This window comes from Medicago truncatula, chromosome 1, assembly GCF_003473485.1.
Source record: "Medicago truncatula cultivar Jemalong A17 chromosome 1, MtrunA17r5.0-ANR, whole genome shotgun sequence".
Lineage (NCBI taxonomy): Eukaryota > Viridiplantae > Streptophyta > Magnoliopsida > Fabales > Fabaceae > Medicago > Medicago truncatula.
This window is the reverse complement of record NC_053042.1, coordinates 17,990,825-18,012,293: the sequence shown is the minus strand read 5'-3', so window position 1 is coordinate 18,012,293 and position 21,469 is coordinate 17,990,825. Positions and strand designations below refer to the sequence as shown.

At 34.0% G+C, this 21,469-nt stretch overlaps 5 protein-coding genes across 5 annotated transcripts; 2 read left to right on the top strand and 3 right to left on the bottom strand.

The window, feature by feature from the left end:
* The first annotated feature begins 2,020 nt into the window (after window positions 1–2,020).
* Window positions 2,021–2,797, top strand: LOC120578115 (uncharacterized mitochondrial protein AtMg00810-like). Its single transcript, XM_039830250.1, has one exon. It carries the CDS (start codon window positions 2,021–2,023, stop codon window positions 2,795–2,797), a length of 777 nt encoding a protein of 258 aa, XP_039686184.1.
* A 1,574-nt stretch (window positions 2,798–4,371) lies between these two features.
* LOC25483061 (hydroxyethylthiazole kinase) lies at window positions 4,372–6,685 on the top strand. The gene is made up of 2 exons (XM_013611706.3): window positions 4,372–4,938; window positions 5,833–6,685. Exons 1-2 carry the CDS (start codon window positions 4,489–4,491, stop codon window positions 6,223–6,225), a joined length of 843 nt encoding a protein of 280 aa, XP_013467160.2. The 5' UTR covers window positions 4,372–4,488; the 3' UTR covers window positions 6,226–6,685.
* Window positions 6,686–6,917: 232 nt separating this feature from the next.
* On the bottom strand, window positions 6,918–7,886 carry LOC25483060 (dirigent protein 18). The gene has a single exon (XM_013611705.3). The coding sequence runs from the start codon at window positions 7,814–7,816 to the stop codon at window positions 7,064–7,066; it is 753 nt and encodes a 250-aa protein (XP_013467159.1). The 5' UTR covers window positions 7,817–7,886; the 3' UTR covers window positions 6,918–7,063.
* Window positions 7,887–10,005: 2,119 nt separating this feature from the next.
* LOC25483059 (dirigent protein 16) lies at window positions 10,006–11,042 on the bottom strand. The gene has a single exon (XM_013611704.3). The coding sequence runs from the start codon at window positions 10,969–10,971 to the stop codon at window positions 10,201–10,203; it is 771 nt and encodes a 256-aa protein (XP_013467158.2). The 5' UTR covers window positions 10,972–11,042; the 3' UTR covers window positions 10,006–10,200.
* A 2,277-nt stretch (window positions 11,043–13,319) lies between these two features.
* LOC25483058 (probable serine incorporator) lies at window positions 13,320–17,778 on the bottom strand. Its single transcript, XM_013611703.3, has 13 exons — window positions 17,602–17,778; window positions 16,853–17,160; window positions 16,062–16,138; window positions 15,568–15,727; window positions 15,187–15,211; window positions 15,009–15,098; window positions 14,707–14,878; window positions 14,559–14,632; window positions 14,390–14,459; window positions 14,207–14,278; window positions 13,857–13,990; window positions 13,681–13,754; window positions 13,320–13,586 (listed from the first exon to the last, which is right to left on the bottom strand). The coding sequence occupies exons 2-13, from the start codon at window positions 17,094–17,096 to the stop codon at window positions 13,495–13,497; spliced, it is 1,284 nt and encodes a 427-aa protein (XP_013467157.1). The 5' UTR covers window positions 17,097–17,160; window positions 17,602–17,778; the 3' UTR covers window positions 13,320–13,494.
* Between the last annotated feature and the right edge of the window lie 3,691 nt (window positions 17,779–21,469).

Sequence of the window (21,469 nt, the reverse complement as noted above, 5' to 3'; positions counted from 1 at the left end):
GGAGCATTAGAGTTGCAACAAAGCAAGGATGTAAGGTAATTCATGATACTCTTTATGTTCCAAAGCTAGATGAGAATTTATTGAGTGTTGGGCAACTTTTGGAGCATGGTTATTCTCTTCAATTTGAGAATCAAGAGTGCAGAGTTTTTGATTCAAAAAGAAGAGTTGTTGCTGTTGTGGAAATGACCAAAAGCAGAAGCTTTCCACTTTCTCTTAATTATGAGAAAAATATCGGTTTGATGGCTAGAGAAGAATGTGACTCTTGTCTATGGCACAAGAGACTTGTACACTTAAATTATAACAGTATCACTTTGCTTTCTCAAAAGAATATGGTGTTCGGGTTACCAACAATTGAAAAGAAACATGGAGTATGTGAGGGATGCTTACTTGGAAAACACCATCGACAACCATTTCCCAAGGAAGGAGCAAGGAGAGCTAAAGAAATTCTGGAATTGGTTCACACAGATGTGTGTGGTCCTATGAACACCTTATCTCATGCGCAAAATAGGTACTTTATTCTGTTCATTGATGATTTGACTCGTATGACATGGGTTTATTTTATGCGACAAAAATCTGAAGTATTTGTGATATTTAAGAAGTTTAAAGCCTTTATTGAGAAACAAAGTGGCAAGTTCATTAAAGTTTTGAGAAGTGATAGAGGAAAAGAATACACCTCAAATGAATTTGATAAATTTTGTGAAGAAGAAGGTGTAGAGAGACAACTGACTGTTGGCTATACACCTCAACAGAATGGTGTATCCGAAAGAAAGAATCAAACTGTGATGGAGATGGCCAAGTCCATGTTGTTCGAGAAAGGGATGCCTAAAGAATTTTGGCCTGAAGTTGTAAATACAGCTGTGTACCTGCTGAATAGATGCCCAACAAGAGCTGTGTAGAACATGACACCGTTTGAAGCATGGAGTGGAAGAAAGCCTTCAGTAAAGCACCTTAAAGTTTTTGGGTGTGTTTGCTATGCTCAAGTTCCCAAAGTAAAGAGAACAAAGCTTGAAGAGTCAAGTGAGAGATGCATTTTTATTGGTTATAGCTCTATGTCAAAAGGCTACAAACTTTACAACTTGAAGAGGAAGAAGGTGATCGTCAGCCGAGATGTTGTATTTGATGAAAATGTTGTTTGGAATTGGAAAAATGAGAATGTTGAGGGGAAAAAAGTTCCAGCTGTAATTTTACAGAAAAATCCAACTTCTTCCGAAGGTGAGGAAAATGTTCCATCTACACCAAACTCTCCATCTAGCACACCATCTTCACCAAGCTCTAGCTCATCATCTCCAAGCTCAACTCCAATAAAAATAAGGAGTTTGGATGATGTTTATGTTAGGTGCAATTATTGTGCAATTGAACTAGAAAATTTTGAAGAAGCGTTTAAAGAAGATACTTGGAGGAAGGCAATGCAAGAAGAAATAGATGCAATTGAAAAAAACAAGACTTGGGAGCTAGTGGAGAAGCCAAATGACAAAGAAGCTATTGGCGTGAAATGGGTCTACAAGGTGAAGCATAATCCAGACGGTTCAGTCCAAAAGAACAAAGCGAGGCTTGTTGCAAAGGGCTATGCACAACAGCCCGGTGTTGACTATGAGGAGACATTTGCTCATGTGGCGCGTCTCGACACCATTAGAGCGTTAATCTCACTTGCAGCCCAAAAAGGATGGAAGTTGTATCAGCTAGACGTGAAGTCGGCATTCTTAAATGGAGAGCTAAAAGAAGAAGTATATGTGCAGCAACCTCAGGGCTTTGAAATTGAAGGCCAAGAAGAAATGGTTTAAAAAATGGAGAAAGCTCTTTATGGGCTGAAACAAGCACCAAGAGCATGGTATAGCAATATTGACAATTACTTCACAGAGAAAGGTTTTGAGAAGAGCAAGAATGAGCCTACTTTGTATGTCAAACGATAGGGTATGGTTGATATTCTAATTGTTGCACTTTATGTTGATGATTTGATCTTTACCGAAATAACTTAAAGCTGATTGAAGATTTTAGAAAAGAAATGATGATGAGATATGAGATGAATGATCTGGGCATACTACATCATTTTCTTGGAATTGAAATTTACCAAGAGGATGATGGAGTCTTCATTTGTCAAAAGAAATATGCTGAGAAAATATTGAAGAAGTTTGGAATGTTTGGCTGCAATCCAACTGATACACCTTTAGTTGTGAATGAAAAATTGAAGAAAGAAGATGGAGGAAAGAAGGTCGATGCTAGTAACTATAGAAGTTTGGTTGGTAATCTATTTTATCTCACTAATACAAGACCTGATATCATGTTTGCTGCAAGTTTACTTTCTCGGTTCATGAATGATCCAAGCCATATCCATCTAGGAGCCGCAAAAAGGGTGTTGAGATATATTCAAGGCACTTTGGACTATGGAATCAAATATGACAGCAAGGTTGAAAGTAAGTTAATTGGCTTTTGCGATAATGACTGGGCAGGTTGTATGGATGACATGAAAAGCACCTCTGGATATGTTTTCTCATTAGGTTCAGGAGCAGTTTCGTGGTGCTCAAAGAAACAACAAACTGTTGCTCAATCTTCTGCAGAAGCTGAATATATTTCAGCTGGCTTAGCTACTCAACAAACAATATGGTTGAAGAGAATACTTGAAGACTTTGGTGAGAAACAAGAAGCTGTGACTATCCATTGTGATAATAAATCAGCCATTGCTATGGCTGAGAATCCCATCTTTGATGGAAGAACAAAGCATATAGCCATCAAACATCATTTCATTCGAGAAGCAATTGAAGATGATGTGCCATCAAACATCATTTTGCAAGACAAATGATCAAGTTGCTAATATTTTCACAAAAGCTCTTCCTAGAGAAAAAATCCAGAAATTATGAGAAGCTCTTGGAGTTCAAGAACAACACATTAAGGGGGAGAATGTTGAGTAATGTGTTGTATCATAAATGCTTGTATTGGAAAAATGTACCTAGAGTATTGTAGAAGCCTGTACCTAGGCTAATGCAAGTTCATGTATCAGATAATTTATGCTTTCTAGAGAGCTCTATCACTCATTATAAATGAGAGTTCTCCACCATCTGATATGTAAGCAAAAAAAACAAAGAACCAAACAAACATTATTCAGCACCAGATTATTATTCCTCCTATCCTTATTTTCTGCATAACTTAGCAGACCGGTTCTCTCTAGAATATCACCAACAATTATTATTTCTGTGATAAGTCTCTTTTTCACATATAAGATAGGAGCGTGTTTTAATTATGAGGTAATTAAACATGTTTCTGAAATTTGGTTGTTTTACAATCTGCAAATTAAGAATGATGGGTTAAAATAAGAATGATGGGCTAGATCATGCACATTTTGACACACGAAAGGGCAATACTTTTCCGTTTTCTCCTTTTCCGGCTTCCCCGTGTTGTTGTTTGTGTGTGGTCCGACAAATGATTCTCAATTTCAGATTAATACCGATAGTCCAATTTGAGTCGGCTAGTTTAACTTCTTAAAAAAAAAAAGGGTAATACCGAGAGACGAGAGTCCAATTTGTGTCGGCTAGTTTATTTATCTCCATTGCCCATTTGATTAGAAAACTAAATCTGTTAAAAATAAATACATACTTACTAATGACAACCTGTGATAACTAATAAATACTAACAAGCAATGTCCTTATTTGCTGAGGATTATCCACATGGTTTGAAGCATTGTTTATGTTAGAAAGATAAAACAAAAGGGTGACATGTTGGAATCAAAAGAAAAAGAATGACAAAAATCAAAGTTAACATTTAATCTACTTGATCTACCTATGATGGAAAGTTATCTTTCAGATCATGAGGGTGTAACGGTTCGGTTGATCGATTTGATTGAAAGTACAGTTAAAAAAATTCATATTTTTACAGATTTGTATTTCATGTATACAATATACTCAAATAGAACTTTGTTTTCCATGTTCTATGTTTTTCAAACTACTATGTATAATTAACATGAAAAAACTAACATGAGATGAACGATCCCATCGACGGTGAAGAATGATAAATTAGGTGAAATTGACGTCTGGTGTTCTTTTTTAGTATAAACGAAATAGAGTGTGAGGAATGAGATGAGATGATGGGAGAAAGTGAATGAATTAGAAGTATTTTTTGTTGGACTTAATTTAATTTTGAGCTTAATCACAAGTGTGTGTGAAGAAGGATAATATTACTAAAATGGAGAGTGAAGTTAGCATCGGTTTGGTTTATTGGTTCTTTGGATATCAAAAAAAAAATCGGAGAACCGAACCAAATTATATCGGTTTTAGTTGGTTCGGTTCGGTTTTAAACCAAATCAAACCAAACAATCTCTAATATTTTTTTCGGTTTGATTGGGTTTAGATTTTCGGTTCCTTCGGTTTTGTTCAAACCAGTTGCACCCGTAATCATGATTAAAACGAAAGATATATTTGTGTTTACGAGTGAGTGAGAATTTGTGAAGACAAAAATCTTTGTTTCGAGGCATACACTTTATCTATCAACTGCTTTTTGATGGAAGAGAAGAAGAAAGAAGAGTTGGAATGGAGAAGAAAGACATGGAAACTAGTTTCAAAGGTTCGATTGGAATCACCACTGATTCAATGCATAACTAATTTTGTATCAATGGATTTAATGGCGAATACTCTCTTATCAGCTGGTGCATCACCTGCAATGGTTCATTCACTCGAAGAGATTCATGAATTCACTCCACGTGTCAGTGCTCTCTGTCTTAATGTTGGAACACTCTCATCTTCTTCTCTTCCTGCTATGATAGCTGCTGCTAAGCTATGCTCTCAGTTGGATATCCCTTGGGTTCTTGATCCTGTTGCTGTCTCTGCTTCTTCTTTCCGTTTCGATGCTTGCGTTCAACTTGTTCAATTCAAACCAACTGTTATTCGAGGAAATGCCTCTGAAATTATCTCCCTTTCTTCTTGCTCACTTCAATCCTCCGCTGCCTCAATGGTAATTCTAAACTATTATATTTGATTCTTGAAAATATCATAATTAAAGACAATTTGACTTACTGGATTAATTGAACCTAATTGCATGTGTCCGCGTAGGACAGACACGTCACACACGACAAATCTTCCATCAGAAGTGTCTCGGTGCTATCAACTACATATAAGTTGAATATGTGTTTATATAAGCTGTAGAGATCCTTCACCTTAGGATTACAAATGATAGCATTAGAGGTGTTTGTATCTTTTGCAACGGATCTAAATCCAACTCTAGAGAGATAATTGAGGCTGTACTGGTTGTAGAAAAGATGATTGAATGTTTGCTTAGGCTGTTTCGTCATGAATGAAAATGATTTAGACTCTTTAAATTTCAATTCCTTGTATTTCTCTGCATTTAGAACAATTGTGATACTATTATTTGAAGTGCTTACACATACAGAAAAAAAGGCACTTAAAAAACATTACCATGAATCCAGGGACTTCAAATTTAAAGATCTAAATTCTTATGAAGGAGATATCAGATAGGTAGGTTCCATAGTAATAATCTATGTTCGTCTGGAGGAGATATGTAGATTATGTAGTAAAAAGGGTAGATTATATGTGGGGCAGCTTAATCACTAGAATAAGAGAGCAATGAAATTAGACTATAGGCAAAAACTATTCAGAAACTTTTTGAGGCCCATGTCATTTCATTTATATAGCTAATCCCACCTACTATGATAAGGTTTGATTGTTGTTGTGTTTCTGATAGTTTTCCCTAGGAAAGGTAGATGGAAAAAATAGATTTCATTTTCAAGGTCTTATCTAAGATTAAACTAAAACTCTGTTCATCCCTTCTCTAACCTTTGATCTTGGGTTTTGGATTTGCACTCTGTAAATTAGCTTTTCTGTTGTGAAGGGTGTGGACAGTACTCACGGTTCAATGGATGCAGTTGAAGCAGCAAAGTTGTTGGCTCAAACAAGTGGTGCCATAGTTGCAGTGTCAGGGGCCACTGACATTGTCACAGATGGAAATCAAGTTGTTGGTGCTCACAATGGTGTGCCATTGATGCAAAAAATAACAGCAACGGGGTGTGCAGTCACTGCACTTATTGCTGCCTTTGTTGCAGTTGACAAAAGCCATGCTTTAGATGCGGCAGTATCAGCATTAGCTGTATTCGGTGTTGCCGGTGAGTTGGGAATGAAGATGGCGAAAGGTCCTGCATCGTTGCGGATGCACTTGATAGATTCACTCTACGGTCTTGATGAAGCTACCTTGCAATCTCATGTTAATATCACTAGCTTGTGTTGAAATCTGAAGATCCGCATGTAGCTCTTGCAAATCGGTAATATCATTACATTTTTATCTATCATAGCTCATAGTTGTTATTGTTATCCAATCCATCAGTTGAAGATGGATCATTAGCGACAGTGGAGATCCTCAATAATCACTTGCTAGTAATAACAGGATGTTCTGCTTTAATATATCTCACGGTTTCACTAGCATTGCCTTGGCTAGAAAGAATGGTCTAGTTTTTTTTGTCCTCCTAACTTATTTTGGTCAACGTTAACCGTATTTTGAAAGTTAATTCCTTATAATGTCTATGATGCATAGGAATTGATTTGTTGAAAGTTGTTCCCGAACTGTTGAGATTGAGACATTGCTTATCGTGTGGAAGATCTGTCGAGTTAAGTATATATGAGGGAATGAATAACATTTTCTTACATTTCATGCTTCTGATGCATTCTGCAGTAAACTTTTTATTTGTTCAGGTTTTTGTTTCATAGACTTATGTGATGTTGTTCCATCATGTTATTTTTTCCTTTTTCATTCTTGTTCATGTGCTATAATAGCTAATGTTTCACCACTTATGATGCCTGTGACTTGTTTGATATTTCTTTTTCTCTTTTTAATGCGTAACATGTAGTCTGAGGCAATTTTCGCTCAAAGTTCATCTTCAGATTGATTAAATGGCACTAAGTAAGCAGTAGCTACAAATACCCTTTTTTAAACACAAAAATACTACAAATCACCATATTTGGTTTCATGGGATTACAAATAAGATATCAAATACAATTTTTCAATCAAACTTGACAGCATACAAGAACAATCTCATTGTCATCTGTAATTAAAATCCACTCGGTCGCTTTTAGTATTTCAAATGGACACTCATCCTCAGCAATGTCTCAGCACCATCAGTGGCAATCTGTCCTGGTGGGATAAGAGGTCTCAGTTCTGCAAACCCCCTGGCATTCTTGAACTTTCCTGTGCCCCCTATTACTGATAATCGTGACATAGTACTTCCTATCTTGTACAAACCATAAAAGTTCAAGCTATCTCCATATTCCCCTCCCTCAAACAAGGCTGTGAATACCATCATCTGTCTGCTCCCATCTGCTGAACTGGCCACGTAAACACCTTGAGCTTTCCCAACCATTTGAGAACCCAATTCAGGTTGAGATGTTAGTATATCATCAATAACAGTGATTGTACCAAATCCTAGTCCAAGTCCATCAGGTCCTAACTGCACCTGAGCATTGTTTTGATTGTTGTTATTTGGTGCAAAGGAAGTACCAGCCAAGCCAGTTCCTAATGGGATACCGGTAACGCCATTGACAGTGGGAATAGCACCATTTGCATTAGGGATGGGAATCCCACCTTGTGGAGTGTTGAATCCTATTGGGGTTGCAAAGGGCACTTGGCCACTGTATATGTTGCCCAACAAACCAGTTACGGGTCGAGCCGTTGGGTTACTTCCACCAAGAATGTCATGCATGAACAACTCAATGATTGGTTCTTTCCCTGTGGCTGCAATAGGGTCAACTGCTGTTATAGACATTATTAAATAAGAAAAAGCAACCAACATTGCCAAGGGAGATATAGTTAGTAATCCAAAAGCCATCTTGTTTCCAAGTTTTTCAGATATAGATACTACTACTAGTATTTCTTTGTGGTAATGAATCTTTGTTTGGATGAGTGGATTGAAATGCAAGTCTTGTTATTATATAAGAGGGAATGAAGAGTGTGTTGGAGTGGTTGTCTGTGAGGCATGGATCATACTGAAGTTGTTGAAATTAACAGGAAAGTAGATCTCATTTTGCCAAAATTGTAGTCAATATTTCTGATTAGTGGCGTTGTTGAGATGTAATGGAAGATACACTATAATTCATATAAACTTATGCCAAATCCATTTTTTAATAATATATTTTAGTCAAGTATAACTATGAATATTGTATAACTCAACGAGGTTCTGTGTAGAAATTCATCAAACACAAATTGTTTGCTGAGTCACAATCACTTTTTTCCCCCTTTTCTAAATGATTTCGTAATGACAAGTCAGCAACATGAGAGGTGTTGCAAGTACAGCTAAACCAAAATCTCAAGTCAATAGCTAGTGGATGAAATTGAAATATGTTGTATTTCCAAACATCATCTATTGTTAATCGTTGTCTTTAGGAAAGAGCAATGATATTTGAACAATCATTTGCTAACAATTTTTATGACAATCTCATTTTTCTCTCTTTTTATTGGTCAAAAATAATGGAGAGAGAAAAATGAAGAGAGAGAATAAGAATATAATGCGAGTATAAGAGATAAAGTTGTTTAAAAAATTGTCAAAATATGATTGTACAAATATCATTTCTCTTAGAAAAACCATTTATCTGTAGTCATAACTCAACCAAATTTTCTGTAAAATTACTTAGAGCTAGTCGTTTGTAAAATGATTATCCTTTATGCTTTCTTACTTATTTTTCTATTGAATTCTATTATATTTTTAAATTGTTTTTCAAACTTACTTATTTTTCTATTCCTTTTAAATGGATCAAATTCTATTATATTTTTAAATTGTTTTTCAATAATGAAATTTCACTGTTTTTTTCAGTGACAAATCAACTTATTTCCACCCCACCCCACTCTACTGTGCATCAATGAGCTTTCTATTATCATCATCATCATTATTATTATTATAATTATTATTATTTACAAAATTCTCCAAATATGTCACGAAATTTTAATATTTCTAAGCCAGTTATTTTTTTGTAATTTTAATCTTTCCACGAAAACCCGAATTTAAACTATTAATAGAAGTTAGAAACTTCGATACTTGCCAGGAACATCAAACAAACTATTAAAAATTAAGTTGTATAAAGTTAATTATATCAAAAGTATGCACTTTTTAACTTAGGTGAAAATGACATTGGGGATACATTAGTTTTTCAAATAACTTCTATGGTACATTCATAAATTAAGGTGTATCGGTACTCCTGCTTCCTAAATTTATACATTAACAATCAATTTTATGAAATAAATAGTTATTTGTCGGCATTTATATCTCAAAAAATATCATTTCATAAGAAAAACACATTATTCATTGTTTATAAGAATTATAATAAGTTTTTTTACATATTATCGTATAAAATAATCAAAGTTCTCTATTATTAGCGATAAAAATTAAAAAAAAATCAATTTTAATTCGTTGATGCTTTTGGTGAATAAGATTTTAATCATTATAATTATAAATGATAAAAAATAATATTTTTCTTCAAAAAATAACTCATTTAACTATAAATTTAAGGGTTTGATGTACCGGTACACTCAAATATGTCGGGTGTACGGTAGAATTTGTCATGTATTTTAGAGTCTCACATGAGAACTTGCGATCTTAGTTCGATGCCTTGGCTGAGTTGTCCTAAAGTGATGTAGTTTAACTATTGAAGATCAATGCTACTACCATTGAACAGATGAGGAGATTCAAACATCTTTCACCCTAGGAAAAAGTATTTTATCTTTGTATTTCATTCTAATGTTTTCAATTTCTTGAACTGGAGTTGACCTGTATTGAAGATTAACTTTGTACATAAAATTTCAGCAGTCGAAGAGATTGCAATAAATATTTTAATTGGTAATAAAATTGATGATTTGTTAGGCTGCACGGACACTTCAAATTAAAATCGTATTTGTCATTGGAGATGTTTCAATATGATTACTCATTCATTAATTCCATTTTATTCATTTATCCATTTTCAAAGTGAAGTCCGTATTAGTGCTTTGTACATCATTTGTCAATTATGAATCAAGCTATCACAGTCATTAAACCAAAGCCAAGTTCCCATATTGCAAAATGAACAACTAAATACAAGGTTTTCATAAGATTACAACTAAGATCCAAATAAATGCAATCAAACTAACAAAAAAAAAGACCAAACTGATAATAATAGTCATCATCATAATCAAACATTTTCCCACATGCTTTCACACACCTTCACAATACAACAACACTACTCATCAGTACTTCAAATGGACAGTAATCCTCAACAAAGTCTCAGCACCATCAGTAGCAATCTGTCCAGGTGGAATAAGAGGTCTCAGTTCAGCAAACCCTTTTGCATACTTAAACTTCCCCGTCCCTCCTACAACCGACAATCGCGACATAGTACTTCCAATCTTATACAAACCATAAAAATTCAAACTATCACCATACTCCCCTCCTTCAAAAAGTGCTGTAAAAACCATCATCTGTCTACTCCCGTCAGCCGAACTTGCTACATACACACCCTGACTTTTTCCAACAATTTGTGAACCTAACTCAGGTTGAGATGTTAATATATCATCAATAACAGTAATTGTACCAAATCCTAATCCAAGTCCATCAGGTCCTAACGTTAACTGAACATTGTTCTGATTGTTATTGTTGTTGTTTGGTGCAAACGAAGTACCGGCTAAACCAGTTCCTAAAGGGATACCAGTAACACCATTAACAGTAGGATTAGCACCATTTGCATTAGGGATTGGCATACTATCAGTTGGAATGTTGAATCCAACTGGGGTTGCAAATGGTACTTGACCACTGTATATGTTGCCGAGCAAACCGGTCACTGGTCGAGCCGTTGGGTTACTGCCACCAAGAATGTCATGCATGAACAACTCAATGATTGGTTCTTTTCCTGTTGCTGCAATTGGATCAATAGCTGTTATGTTTGTTGATATTGCCATCATTGCAATGGTAACAAATAATATTGGTTTAGAAAGTAATTTTGTTTGTGATGGTAAATACATCTTGTTGAGGCTAATTAAGTTCTTTCTTTTGGTATTAATTGAGAAGATAATTGTTGTTTGGATGATTAAAATTAATGAGTCTTTTATAGTGGTGAATGTAATAATGTGTGTTGGAGTGGTTAAGAGACATAAGTGGTGGTGCTAATGAAGTTGTTAAAATTAACAGAAAGTTATTAAGTAGTTGATTAGTTGTGCCTTAAGCAAATTAGATGACCTTTTTATGAGATACACTATTAATATTATGAACAAAGTTTTTTTTTATTTTTTTTAACACTAGTATGTGTGTAACAATTTTTTGTGCTAATGAAGTTTAAACATTCATCTGATTACCAAAAAAATACGAATGTCATTGTTAGCAACTGCAACTGCTGAAGCTTGTATAATAAATCAACTCATAATGAGTTGTGTAAAAGAATTTTTTTATAGCAACAAAAATAAATTTTAAAAATTTAATAGATAAAAATATATTTAACTCTTATTATATTTGTTTTGTCACAACGATTCTTGCTCAAATTGTGTTGGATATGAACAGTGGCTATTTTTTGTCGTCTGTTAAGAATTATAAGGGCCATTACCAAAATTTGATTGTAGATTTTAAAATAAAAATAAATGTTGATAAAAAAGAGAAATACATTAAAAAAGAAATGGATTCTTTTACAATTAAAGAACACATGTTGATACTTTTAAAAATTCTTTGACGATTCTCTCAAAAAAAAAAAAATTCTTTGACGATTAATTAAAACGTGCATGTTAATACATTAAAAATTTCTAATGATTTTTTTTTTAGCAATATATGTCATTTTTGTAAAAAAAAATTAAAAATGCAAGTTATTGCTTTTTGTCAAGTAGTCTAGTTTAGCAATATATGTCATTATTGTAAAAAAAATGTATGTTATTGTTTTTTTTTTGTCAAGTAATGTCGAAATTTTAACTCTTAAGATGTATACGCGAGAATATGAAATTTGAACTCTAAATGTTGCATGCTGCAATGTCCATACCCACTAAATTATGTTAACGAAGAAAACATTTTTGTTTTTTTAATTGACATCTCATAATACATTGAAAATATTCAAATGATTGATGAGAGTGTTATTTTTGCTTTTACATCAGCTGTCGAAAAACCCAACAAAGTTAATATTCAAATGATTGATGCATCGGGGTAAGTGTGCAAGGATATGCGTCGTACTTGACTTACACCAACCAGTGGTGTGATGTATTAATTTCAGATGGAATTTCCTCATGTTGAGTATGAGGGTCTTCTTTTGTTGTGCAAGATTGTGGAATTTATGATCATGTTGCGTGCAATTGTCCAAAGAACCCTAAGGATTAGAAGTATTGATAGCGAAAACGTTACAACTCCAGTAAACCAAGGTTCTGCGTTTGTGCAAGAGCTAAACTTTCCAGTTGATGTTGCCTAAAATAAGATTTTCGCTAATTTGGATCCACATGATTCTCCACAATATGGTGATTGGCTAGAGTGAAGGTGGTAATACTTTGAATATTCATAATATCTAGGAATTTGAAAGGTGTGATCCAACGGTTTGGGGCACCTCAAAACCAACGTTCGCGAAAAAACAACAAAAAGATCACGAAGGCGTGGACGTATTGTGCACGACACGAGTCCATGACGTCTTCAACATCACAAGCACACAACGCGATAGGCACTGTCATCGAGAACGAACCCTAATAGAAGTCCATTACGTCTTAAAGACAGTAATGACTTGGGGAGAAACTGTTCCGGGCCGACAAAAAGGCCAATGCAACGAGCCCAACGAAGCGGCCCAACATAGCTATGACCCTCCTCCTCACGGAGAAGCATTGTGAAGGTGCACGTAATTGATGCCTGTGTCACCTCACAAGAGTGTGCCAGATCGATCCTAGTCGTTCAGATGATCTTTAACGGCCTTCAGGATTCACACCGCAAAACCTGAAGACGGTTAACACTCTCCACATCTATATAAGTGTGACTCTGCGTCACGCTCAGGTACAATTTCATTCATCCAAAATTTGCACGTAAACCACATTTTTCATACACTGACTTGAGCGTTGGAGTGTTAATGTGTCTACATACATCATTCTCCTCCTCCGACGAAGTTTGCTCTTCTCCTCACTGGAGCACCCTGAACCACCAGCAACTGCAGTCATCAAAGATTCACCACCTCCTTTCTACAGTCTTCGAAGATTCACCACCACCTATCTTTGATTTTCACCAGACAGATCATACTTCAATCACAAGTTCACATTTAAAGATAATGACCATGATTTGGATTTAAATAGTGTTAAATGTTATTAGCTGCAAGGAAAAAGAGAAGTGAAAACCAGTGCTAGCTTTGAAAATACATCATCAATTTTCTTTCAAATTCGATATCCTATCTGGGACATAAAAATCATCATTTTATTTCATTAACAATGAACTTTTCCTTTCAATCACCGAAGATTAATTAGTATTTGAAGCGTAAAATGATCTTAAGGAATAGCAAAAAATCAAAAGGAGGAGAATATTGATGACTCTTCCATTGTCAATTATGCATCAACTGAGTCAGCTCTGCCTTGCATAGTTGTATCATTATCCATAACTTTGTTCTGTCTCACAATTGGGGAAATCAACATCCATACTGTTTAAATCAAATATAAACAAAACAATTTTAAGCTATTAAATGAAGGGGAAAATAAACTAAGTTTATGTAATGTAAATAATTATTCTCTTACTATAAATAGTTGCAGCAAACCACTCATTGAGAACCTTCACCCATGTACTTATCCAGCCAACATCAATGCTCCACCTAATGGTATGAAATGTACATTATACAAGATAAGATACTATAAGACATAAAAAATCATCACATCTTAATTAAAGGAATGGTGTGATAAATTAGGTTCCTTACTTTCTAGCTGAGTTATTCAGATCCCAACTGATGAATAACATTGCAAAGTACATTGCTCCCAAGGAAAACACCATGTGGAAAAATCCATAGCTGTAAGGAATATCATCTTCATTTTCAACTTGATTTTTGGAAAACTGTTAAGAACAAAAACTAATTATTTCAACAATTTTAGCATCACATAATTTAATGACTATTATTTTTATATACTAATATGAGAGAGATTAGTATTTGAGAGATTAACTTGAGATGGTTCTACTATATTTTACATATTTTAAAGACTATACCCTCTGGTCACTATTATAAGCAAAAATTTCTGAAATTATTGGAGAAGAGTCCGAGGAGTGATTCACCTGAAAGCATTTGGAATCAATGCCTGTGGAAAAGGCAGCCAAAACAATTGCAAATATGGCAATAAGGAATCCCTATTAACAAGAGAAGAGACTTTTATAGTACGAGATTATGCATACATTCTAATTCATATGGATGATTGTGTATGAACTGGTTGTGGAGGCAAAATAGATTGAAAAACTTACAAGTATAGTTATCCAACCACTATTTCCTTTTTCTTGGTTATTTGTCTCACATCTTATGGTGGCGGGTTCACTGAAATTCCATGATGATTTTAAGTTGATGGTGAATCAAATTAGCATACACAAAATACAAATGATTAAAAGGAGACAAGGATGAAGGAACTATATATACCTTCTGATTGCACACCAACATAGGAAAACAATGTAAGAAGCCATAATTCCTGAGGATAAAAGACCTCTATGAACCTGCAATAATTAAGAAAAAATACAAGGAATGAAAAATCAGAATTTTTCATGTCAATGTAAAGTGTAAAGTGTACCTTTGAATTCAAGGATATGATCAGAATTGCAGCAAGAAGAATTGCGGTCCATGCGATGAAAAATATATTGAGAGAACATGAAGCTCTTGAAGCGTATGATCTGTACATATACACAATCCCACATATAGCACCAATATAAAACAATGTTGACACAAGTAGTCCAAAGGAGCACCTGTACCAAAATGCAGACATTTCTGTGAAGGCTATTGAAGGGATAACAAAATGGTCTTGATGTTAAGAATTGCGCACACTGTTATGCCTTAGATTTTATGATTATTCCTTGCAGCAATAATAATATGTACCTCTTTTTCGTTTCTTCGTCTGGAGTCCAATACTTATTCCACCAAATGATAAAATGGATCACACTCACAAGTTGTAAAAGGAGAAAAATCCTATGTAAACATCAACTACAATAGTTAGCTGGTAATGTTCAATTATAACTTCAAGTGAATGAAAGTTGAACAAAAAGAAGATACGTACCCTGCACCAATACGAGCTATCTCGCCTACAAAAACATGGAAGTGTACATTATGGCTCTTATCCGAAGATATTTTAAAAAACAAAAATAAAATAAAATAAATAATAAATTCTTGCTTTGAATGAATAAAAAATAAGAGTAACTAGTACTTCTGTTAGATCAAATGCTTACAAGATTGACTGATTTTCAAATGAATGATTTGATCAAAAGCTTCTCCATTTTGTATCACACAATTCTATTTAAGAACCATTTCTCAGAACAAAATTGACCAACTATAACCAAGATCCTAATGCACTGTGCCATAAATATATTTTTATCATTGATCTGACTTTTTTCACTACATGGAAATTGTAAGAATTAAAGGAGAAAAAATATAGACCAACCATATATTTGTACAAATTGTGAAGGGATGAAGAATGGTACTGCCATTGATAAAAGCAATAAAACAGCCTTGAATTCCCACCATCTAGAATGCCATGAATTTCTACCTTCACATAATTTTCTTGTTTTTACTGTGCTGAGAAACATTACTAAGAAAAATATCTGACTTCATTGTTAAGGAACATAATTCTCGTCACAAAATTTTCAGAAAATAAGATTATCGATAACAATTGCTTTCAATAATAGGGTTACATCTAGGGATCATGTGGCTGTGAGCAATATATGACTATGTAGCACTGACACTTTAGATTGAAGCTAAGTACAATGTCATACACGACACTAACACATGTACTTGCATTCAATCACTTCTATTTTTCAAATTATTACCGGTGTCTATGTATGAATACCAATAACATGTTTGGTGTCCGTGTTTGTGTCAATACTTCATACATTTACAATAATTCCTCGTGAAGCATATGGTATAACTGAAGGATACAAAGCATCCTAAACTCACACGGAGAACCCCCATTGAATGAAAACAATCATCTCCTTCATTTCCACAAACTTTGATATCTGTAAAAAGAGAAAGGATACAAAGTTACGAAAGACTAATCTTAGCATCTCTTTTAAGCGAAAAGACAAAGAAACTAGATTAGATATGTGTTTGGTTCTTGTTCAAAAAAAGATATGTGTTTGGTTTCAAGGTGAAGATTATCTGAATCATAGTTTTAAATTTCGGCTACAATATAAAAGTTTGACTTAATTGCACTTTTCCCCCTATCTTTTGCCAATTGTGCGATTTTGCACCCCCTCTTTTTTTTGAGCAATTTTGCACCCATCTTTTTGCCCCCTTTCTGATTTTGCACCCCATCTTTGTGTTCAATTGCACTTTTGCCCCTTATCTTTTTGCTAATTGTGCGATTTTGCACCCTCACTTATATTTTTTGAGCGATTTTGCATCCTATCTTTTGCCCATTTTCCCCTCTTTTAATGATGATTTTGAACAAAACACAGTTGGCAAAAGATAGGGTGCAAAATCGCTCAAAAAAAAAGAGGGGGTGCAAAATCGCACAATTAACAAAAGATAAGGGGAAAGGTGCAATTAAGCCTAAAAGTTTTAAAGGTCACTTCGAAGGCATTACAACAGCAATTGCGGCCGCAACTGTCTGAATTCTGCTGCATTATCAAGGTTTGCAGCATAACCGCAATCGCAACCACAGTTAAACAACTGTGATGGAAACAAAAATGCTAGTGGCTCAAATAGGAAAAGCATGAAAATAAACTTACAACGAATCCAAGGTAGAACACTTTGTCCATAATCACGGAAAAACCATGCAACAAGATTCATTATCAAGAATATAATGCCAAAACAATAACGGGCATGAAGTGATTTCGTTCTCTCTTTTGTATAATCAACCTTGCTTAACTCCAATGAAGATGTTACTTCTTCCAGAGGAACATTCTGCCTATCACTAACATGAACAATATGTACTTCTGCTGCTCCCTCAGCTGATCCCTCAGATGCACTCATTCTTCAATCAAAATCAAAGAACTTTGTTCATCAAAAGTACAGTGCTAGTGTAAAACATATACACCTGCAGTGTTTTAAGATTACAAATGCATTACAACATTGATTTTTTTAGTTTTGGTTTTTCAATGAATAAACTCTAACAAGTAACAACTAGACTATATACATCAAATCTGATTAAGCACAATTTGAGTAGCAATACAGCATTGGCTAAATATACACTTCGCAACCGCGATCTAGGCAACCAGAATTTTTTATGTGTACGACTGCAATGTGACCACTATTGACACTACAGTTAACTGCTATTCTCCACAATATCAAGAATCGCGACACGAGCAATGTCGTGACAGAAATATAAAACGTTGAAAAAGGAGCCCAAATTTCACTTACAAATGATGCTCAAACAATAAAGTGATGAATAAAGTACTGTTAAGAACACATGAATGATGAATGTGATTATAATAAGTAAAACATAATGCAAAATATAAAGGAACCACAATGTTCTCACCTTATTTTGTTCAAGAGTGCACTCTTTGAAAACAAGACACTCACACTCCTATCCTATATATAGAATGTATGAAAATGTATTGCAACTTGTGCTTAAATCTATTGGATTCATATAAACCATTTTCTTGGTGTCTATATATATGATGCCATGATGCTCTTTCTCATGCCATGCCATGCCATGCGCACCATATAATGTTCCTCACACTAATCACACATGCTTTTACATATCAAATATTTTTTTTTTGTCTTGTCTTTTTGACTTTGTGCATGATTATTATGTAATAATGTAAATCTCATCGGTTCTAGTGTGTTTAGTTCAGTTGATAGGGACATTACATAATATATGTAGGGTTCGGATTCGAACCTCAGACACCCCGCTTATTCATCTTATAAAGATAAATTTCTAGCCACTAAACTACCTAATAAAAAAAATGTAAATCTAATTCGTATTTCATCTTAAGTTTCCTAATCTTCTTCTTAATAGTATTATATTGGTAATTGATTAAAAGAAATTCAAACTATATTGGTATGCAGAATTCAGAAAGCCTACCAAGAAGTATGGTAAACAAAACTGATTACCTTTTCCAAATAGTAAAAGACAGCTGTTTGATAAATTTGTCACGAGATTAGTAGTTAGTATAATTTAATCATATTTTTATCCTTCTTATAAATCACTCAACCGTACTGTAAACCACATTTTATAAGTACAATACTTATATTATAATACAAACAATATTAAATTTTACGACGGAGAATTTTGTTATTCATTATAGTTTAACCTAGCTCGAAAAAATAGTCATTGCATGCATAATATACATGTTAACACCCAAAAAGAATATGCATAATGTATTAGTCACATTTAATTAGGCATGGCAACAAAACCTATGTCCATGGGTACCCGTCCAAACCAACCCCGATTTGACTGGGTTTGGGTTATCCCCGATTTCATAATACGGGTAGAAATGTAGAAATGTCATGTTTTTTTTTGTTTGTTGATAATGATATGTCATGTTATTTGGTTTGATAACTATCATATGATATAAGAACTTTTATTAATGGTTAAAGGAGAAATCAAATTATTAGGTAAGAAGATGTTAAAATCAGCGCAAATTCTTGGATAATGCATTACAATATTACCATTGAAGTTTAAAAAAAAAAAACTATTTTTTCATTAAAAAAATTGATTCACTGCGGGGACGGGAATGAGCCGGGAATACCCGAACCCATTGAAGACGGGGGTGAGATTTAATTTCTCATCTCCATTGGATATGAATAGGGTAACGGAGATAAGTATATAGGAGTAAGGGATGGGGATGGGAAAGGCAAAACCCGTTCTCATCCCACCCTATTGTCATGCCTACATTTAATGTACCGGTCTTGAATTGTTCAATGTCATATACGTATAATTAGGAAGTAAAGGAAAAAAGTTGGAGAATAATGAGATGGAGAAAGGTCTAAGAGTAACGGGAATAGTTTGAATTAAAAGAAAAACATGCAAATATAGACAAACAAGACAAAGACAATAGATGTAAACTTTTCCAGCTTTGCCTTGTTGATTGAAAAACATAAATACCTTAGATGGGACCCACCTTAATTCAAACACCTCCCCACGCGTCTTCGATACTGATTAGCAACCGTTAATATGTCTGCTGCGGTGGCAAACATTTAAACAAACAAATATAAATGTAAGTCTGTATATTTTTATAACTTAGATGAGATGACATAAGTCTCATTTAACTTAGACAGAGTTTTGGTTAAAAAATATTTGAAATTAATTTTCAGAATTGCACGCGCGAAGGATATCTGATTTACACCAAAAAATAACTTGAGTTTGATTTTCGTATATAACGATTTTTGTTTATATTATACTTACTTCATAAGTCGAACTTTGGATTATTAGATATTTTTTTTTGGGAACCGAAGTTAACACAAGAAAATATTGTGATGGACAATAAAAGTAAATTAGATTTTTGGAGTTGAGTTTAATTGGAAGATAAGTAAAATATATCAATAATTTATCTAGGCGAGGTTCCTTTTTCCATGGAATTTGAGATCAATTTAGCTCACTTCTTTCACACTCTATTTTTGATGAGTTTCTTGCTGTTTACTTTGCCCGTGTTTCTTGGTATAAAATGATTAACGTATATGTAGAGAGTTTGAATATATGTCTGGTATTAGGTATCCTATAATTGAGGAATATTTGTCCTTTAGAGTGAGTCAGAGAACTTGAAATAAGTGTATATTTGTAAAGCAATATTTATGTACATTAGGTTTGGTGAAATTTGATGGGAATTGAATTTGGAAAACAATGCAGCGCATTAACGTTCTTTCTTGTTGAATAGTATAAACTCAACCAAATATTTCATATTGATTACATGATATTCCTTTCATATTGGAGGACATTGCATTTCATTTTGTTGAGCACCCACCTTTTAATGAACTTTTTGAAGTAATCCTCCACATTTCTGTTATGAAGCTACGCAAATAAATTAGATCTATAAGCATTAATATGATTCGAAATTTGCTGTTGACACACTAAAGAAGATGAAAAACACCAGTAAAAGACGTAAATGCCTCGATGGTAGTTAATTACTGAGGAAAAGAACCGACGGCAGTTAACTATTGAGGAAAACTTCGGCAGTTAACTACTGTCGGTTCCATCTGCAGTTAACTGCCGATGCGTCCTGAAAATATGCAGAAACAAAGACTCTGTTTTACAGTTTCTCATTTCCTCCAAAACTTCACAAATTCTCACCAAATACATTTTCACAATTTACAAGTCAATCATCCTCATATTATCACAAGTAAGTAGCATTAATCATTGTATTCTTAATGTTAAATTGTTTAGGTTCATTTTTAAAAAAAAAAAAATTAAGCAATTTGCATGTGGTTAGGGTTTATAAATGAATTGACATTTTGAAGATTACGTGTGTAGTTTATGAATTGATAAATGAATATAGTTGTTGTAATTGATGTTTAAATGATGTATAAGTATAATGTGGTTTTGAATGGTGCCAAATGAACACAATTTGAATATGTTTGATTCTTTGCACACAAAGTGTTTGATAAAATGCCCAAATAAAAATTATATTGATTATTTAGTTAATTTATGTAGTTATGGATAATTGTAGTTGATGGAAATGATGTTTATGTTATGTTTAGGTTGAATGTGGTTTTGAATGTTATAGATGAATGTATGTTGTGAATGATGTTTAGTTTATATTTAAGTTGAATGATGTTAATTTTTTCAAATTTTGTGTAGATATGTCTGATCGGAATCAGGGGAAGTCGATTGATCCATCTAAGCTTTTAAGTGGTAGATGTGCTATGACACAAAACGTCAGGCAGGAAAGACAAAACGCGCACATCCCAAAAGGGGAAGAGGTAAAGGTCGGATGGGGGATGGTGGAGGGAGTTCTCAAACTACACACTCTGAACAGTTGCAGGTGGTTGACCCGACGCAGGTGGAGTACATTAATTATCAGGATGAGATACACGATGCCACTGATAATGGGTATGACGACCAGCATATTCCGGAGGATGTTGTGCCTATATTAGACGCGGATGACATTGCAGCAGCGACTGCCCCAAAGACGTTACCTGATCAGCCTCCCTTTCCTGGAGAACCAGAAGATACATCTCTCATGTTCTCTTATGCCACCCATGCTGCATTGCCGCTTTGGTATAATTCAGACAACATAAGTGTTATTTTTAATTATCTAAAATTATCATATGCAATACTTATTAAATATTATATTTACTTTTAACTTTTTTTATGTTTTAAATTGGCGAGCGTAATATAAATTGAGATTACACGTGTGTGCTAATTTAAATGTTTTAATTTTTTTAAAAATGTGTATGTTATGTAT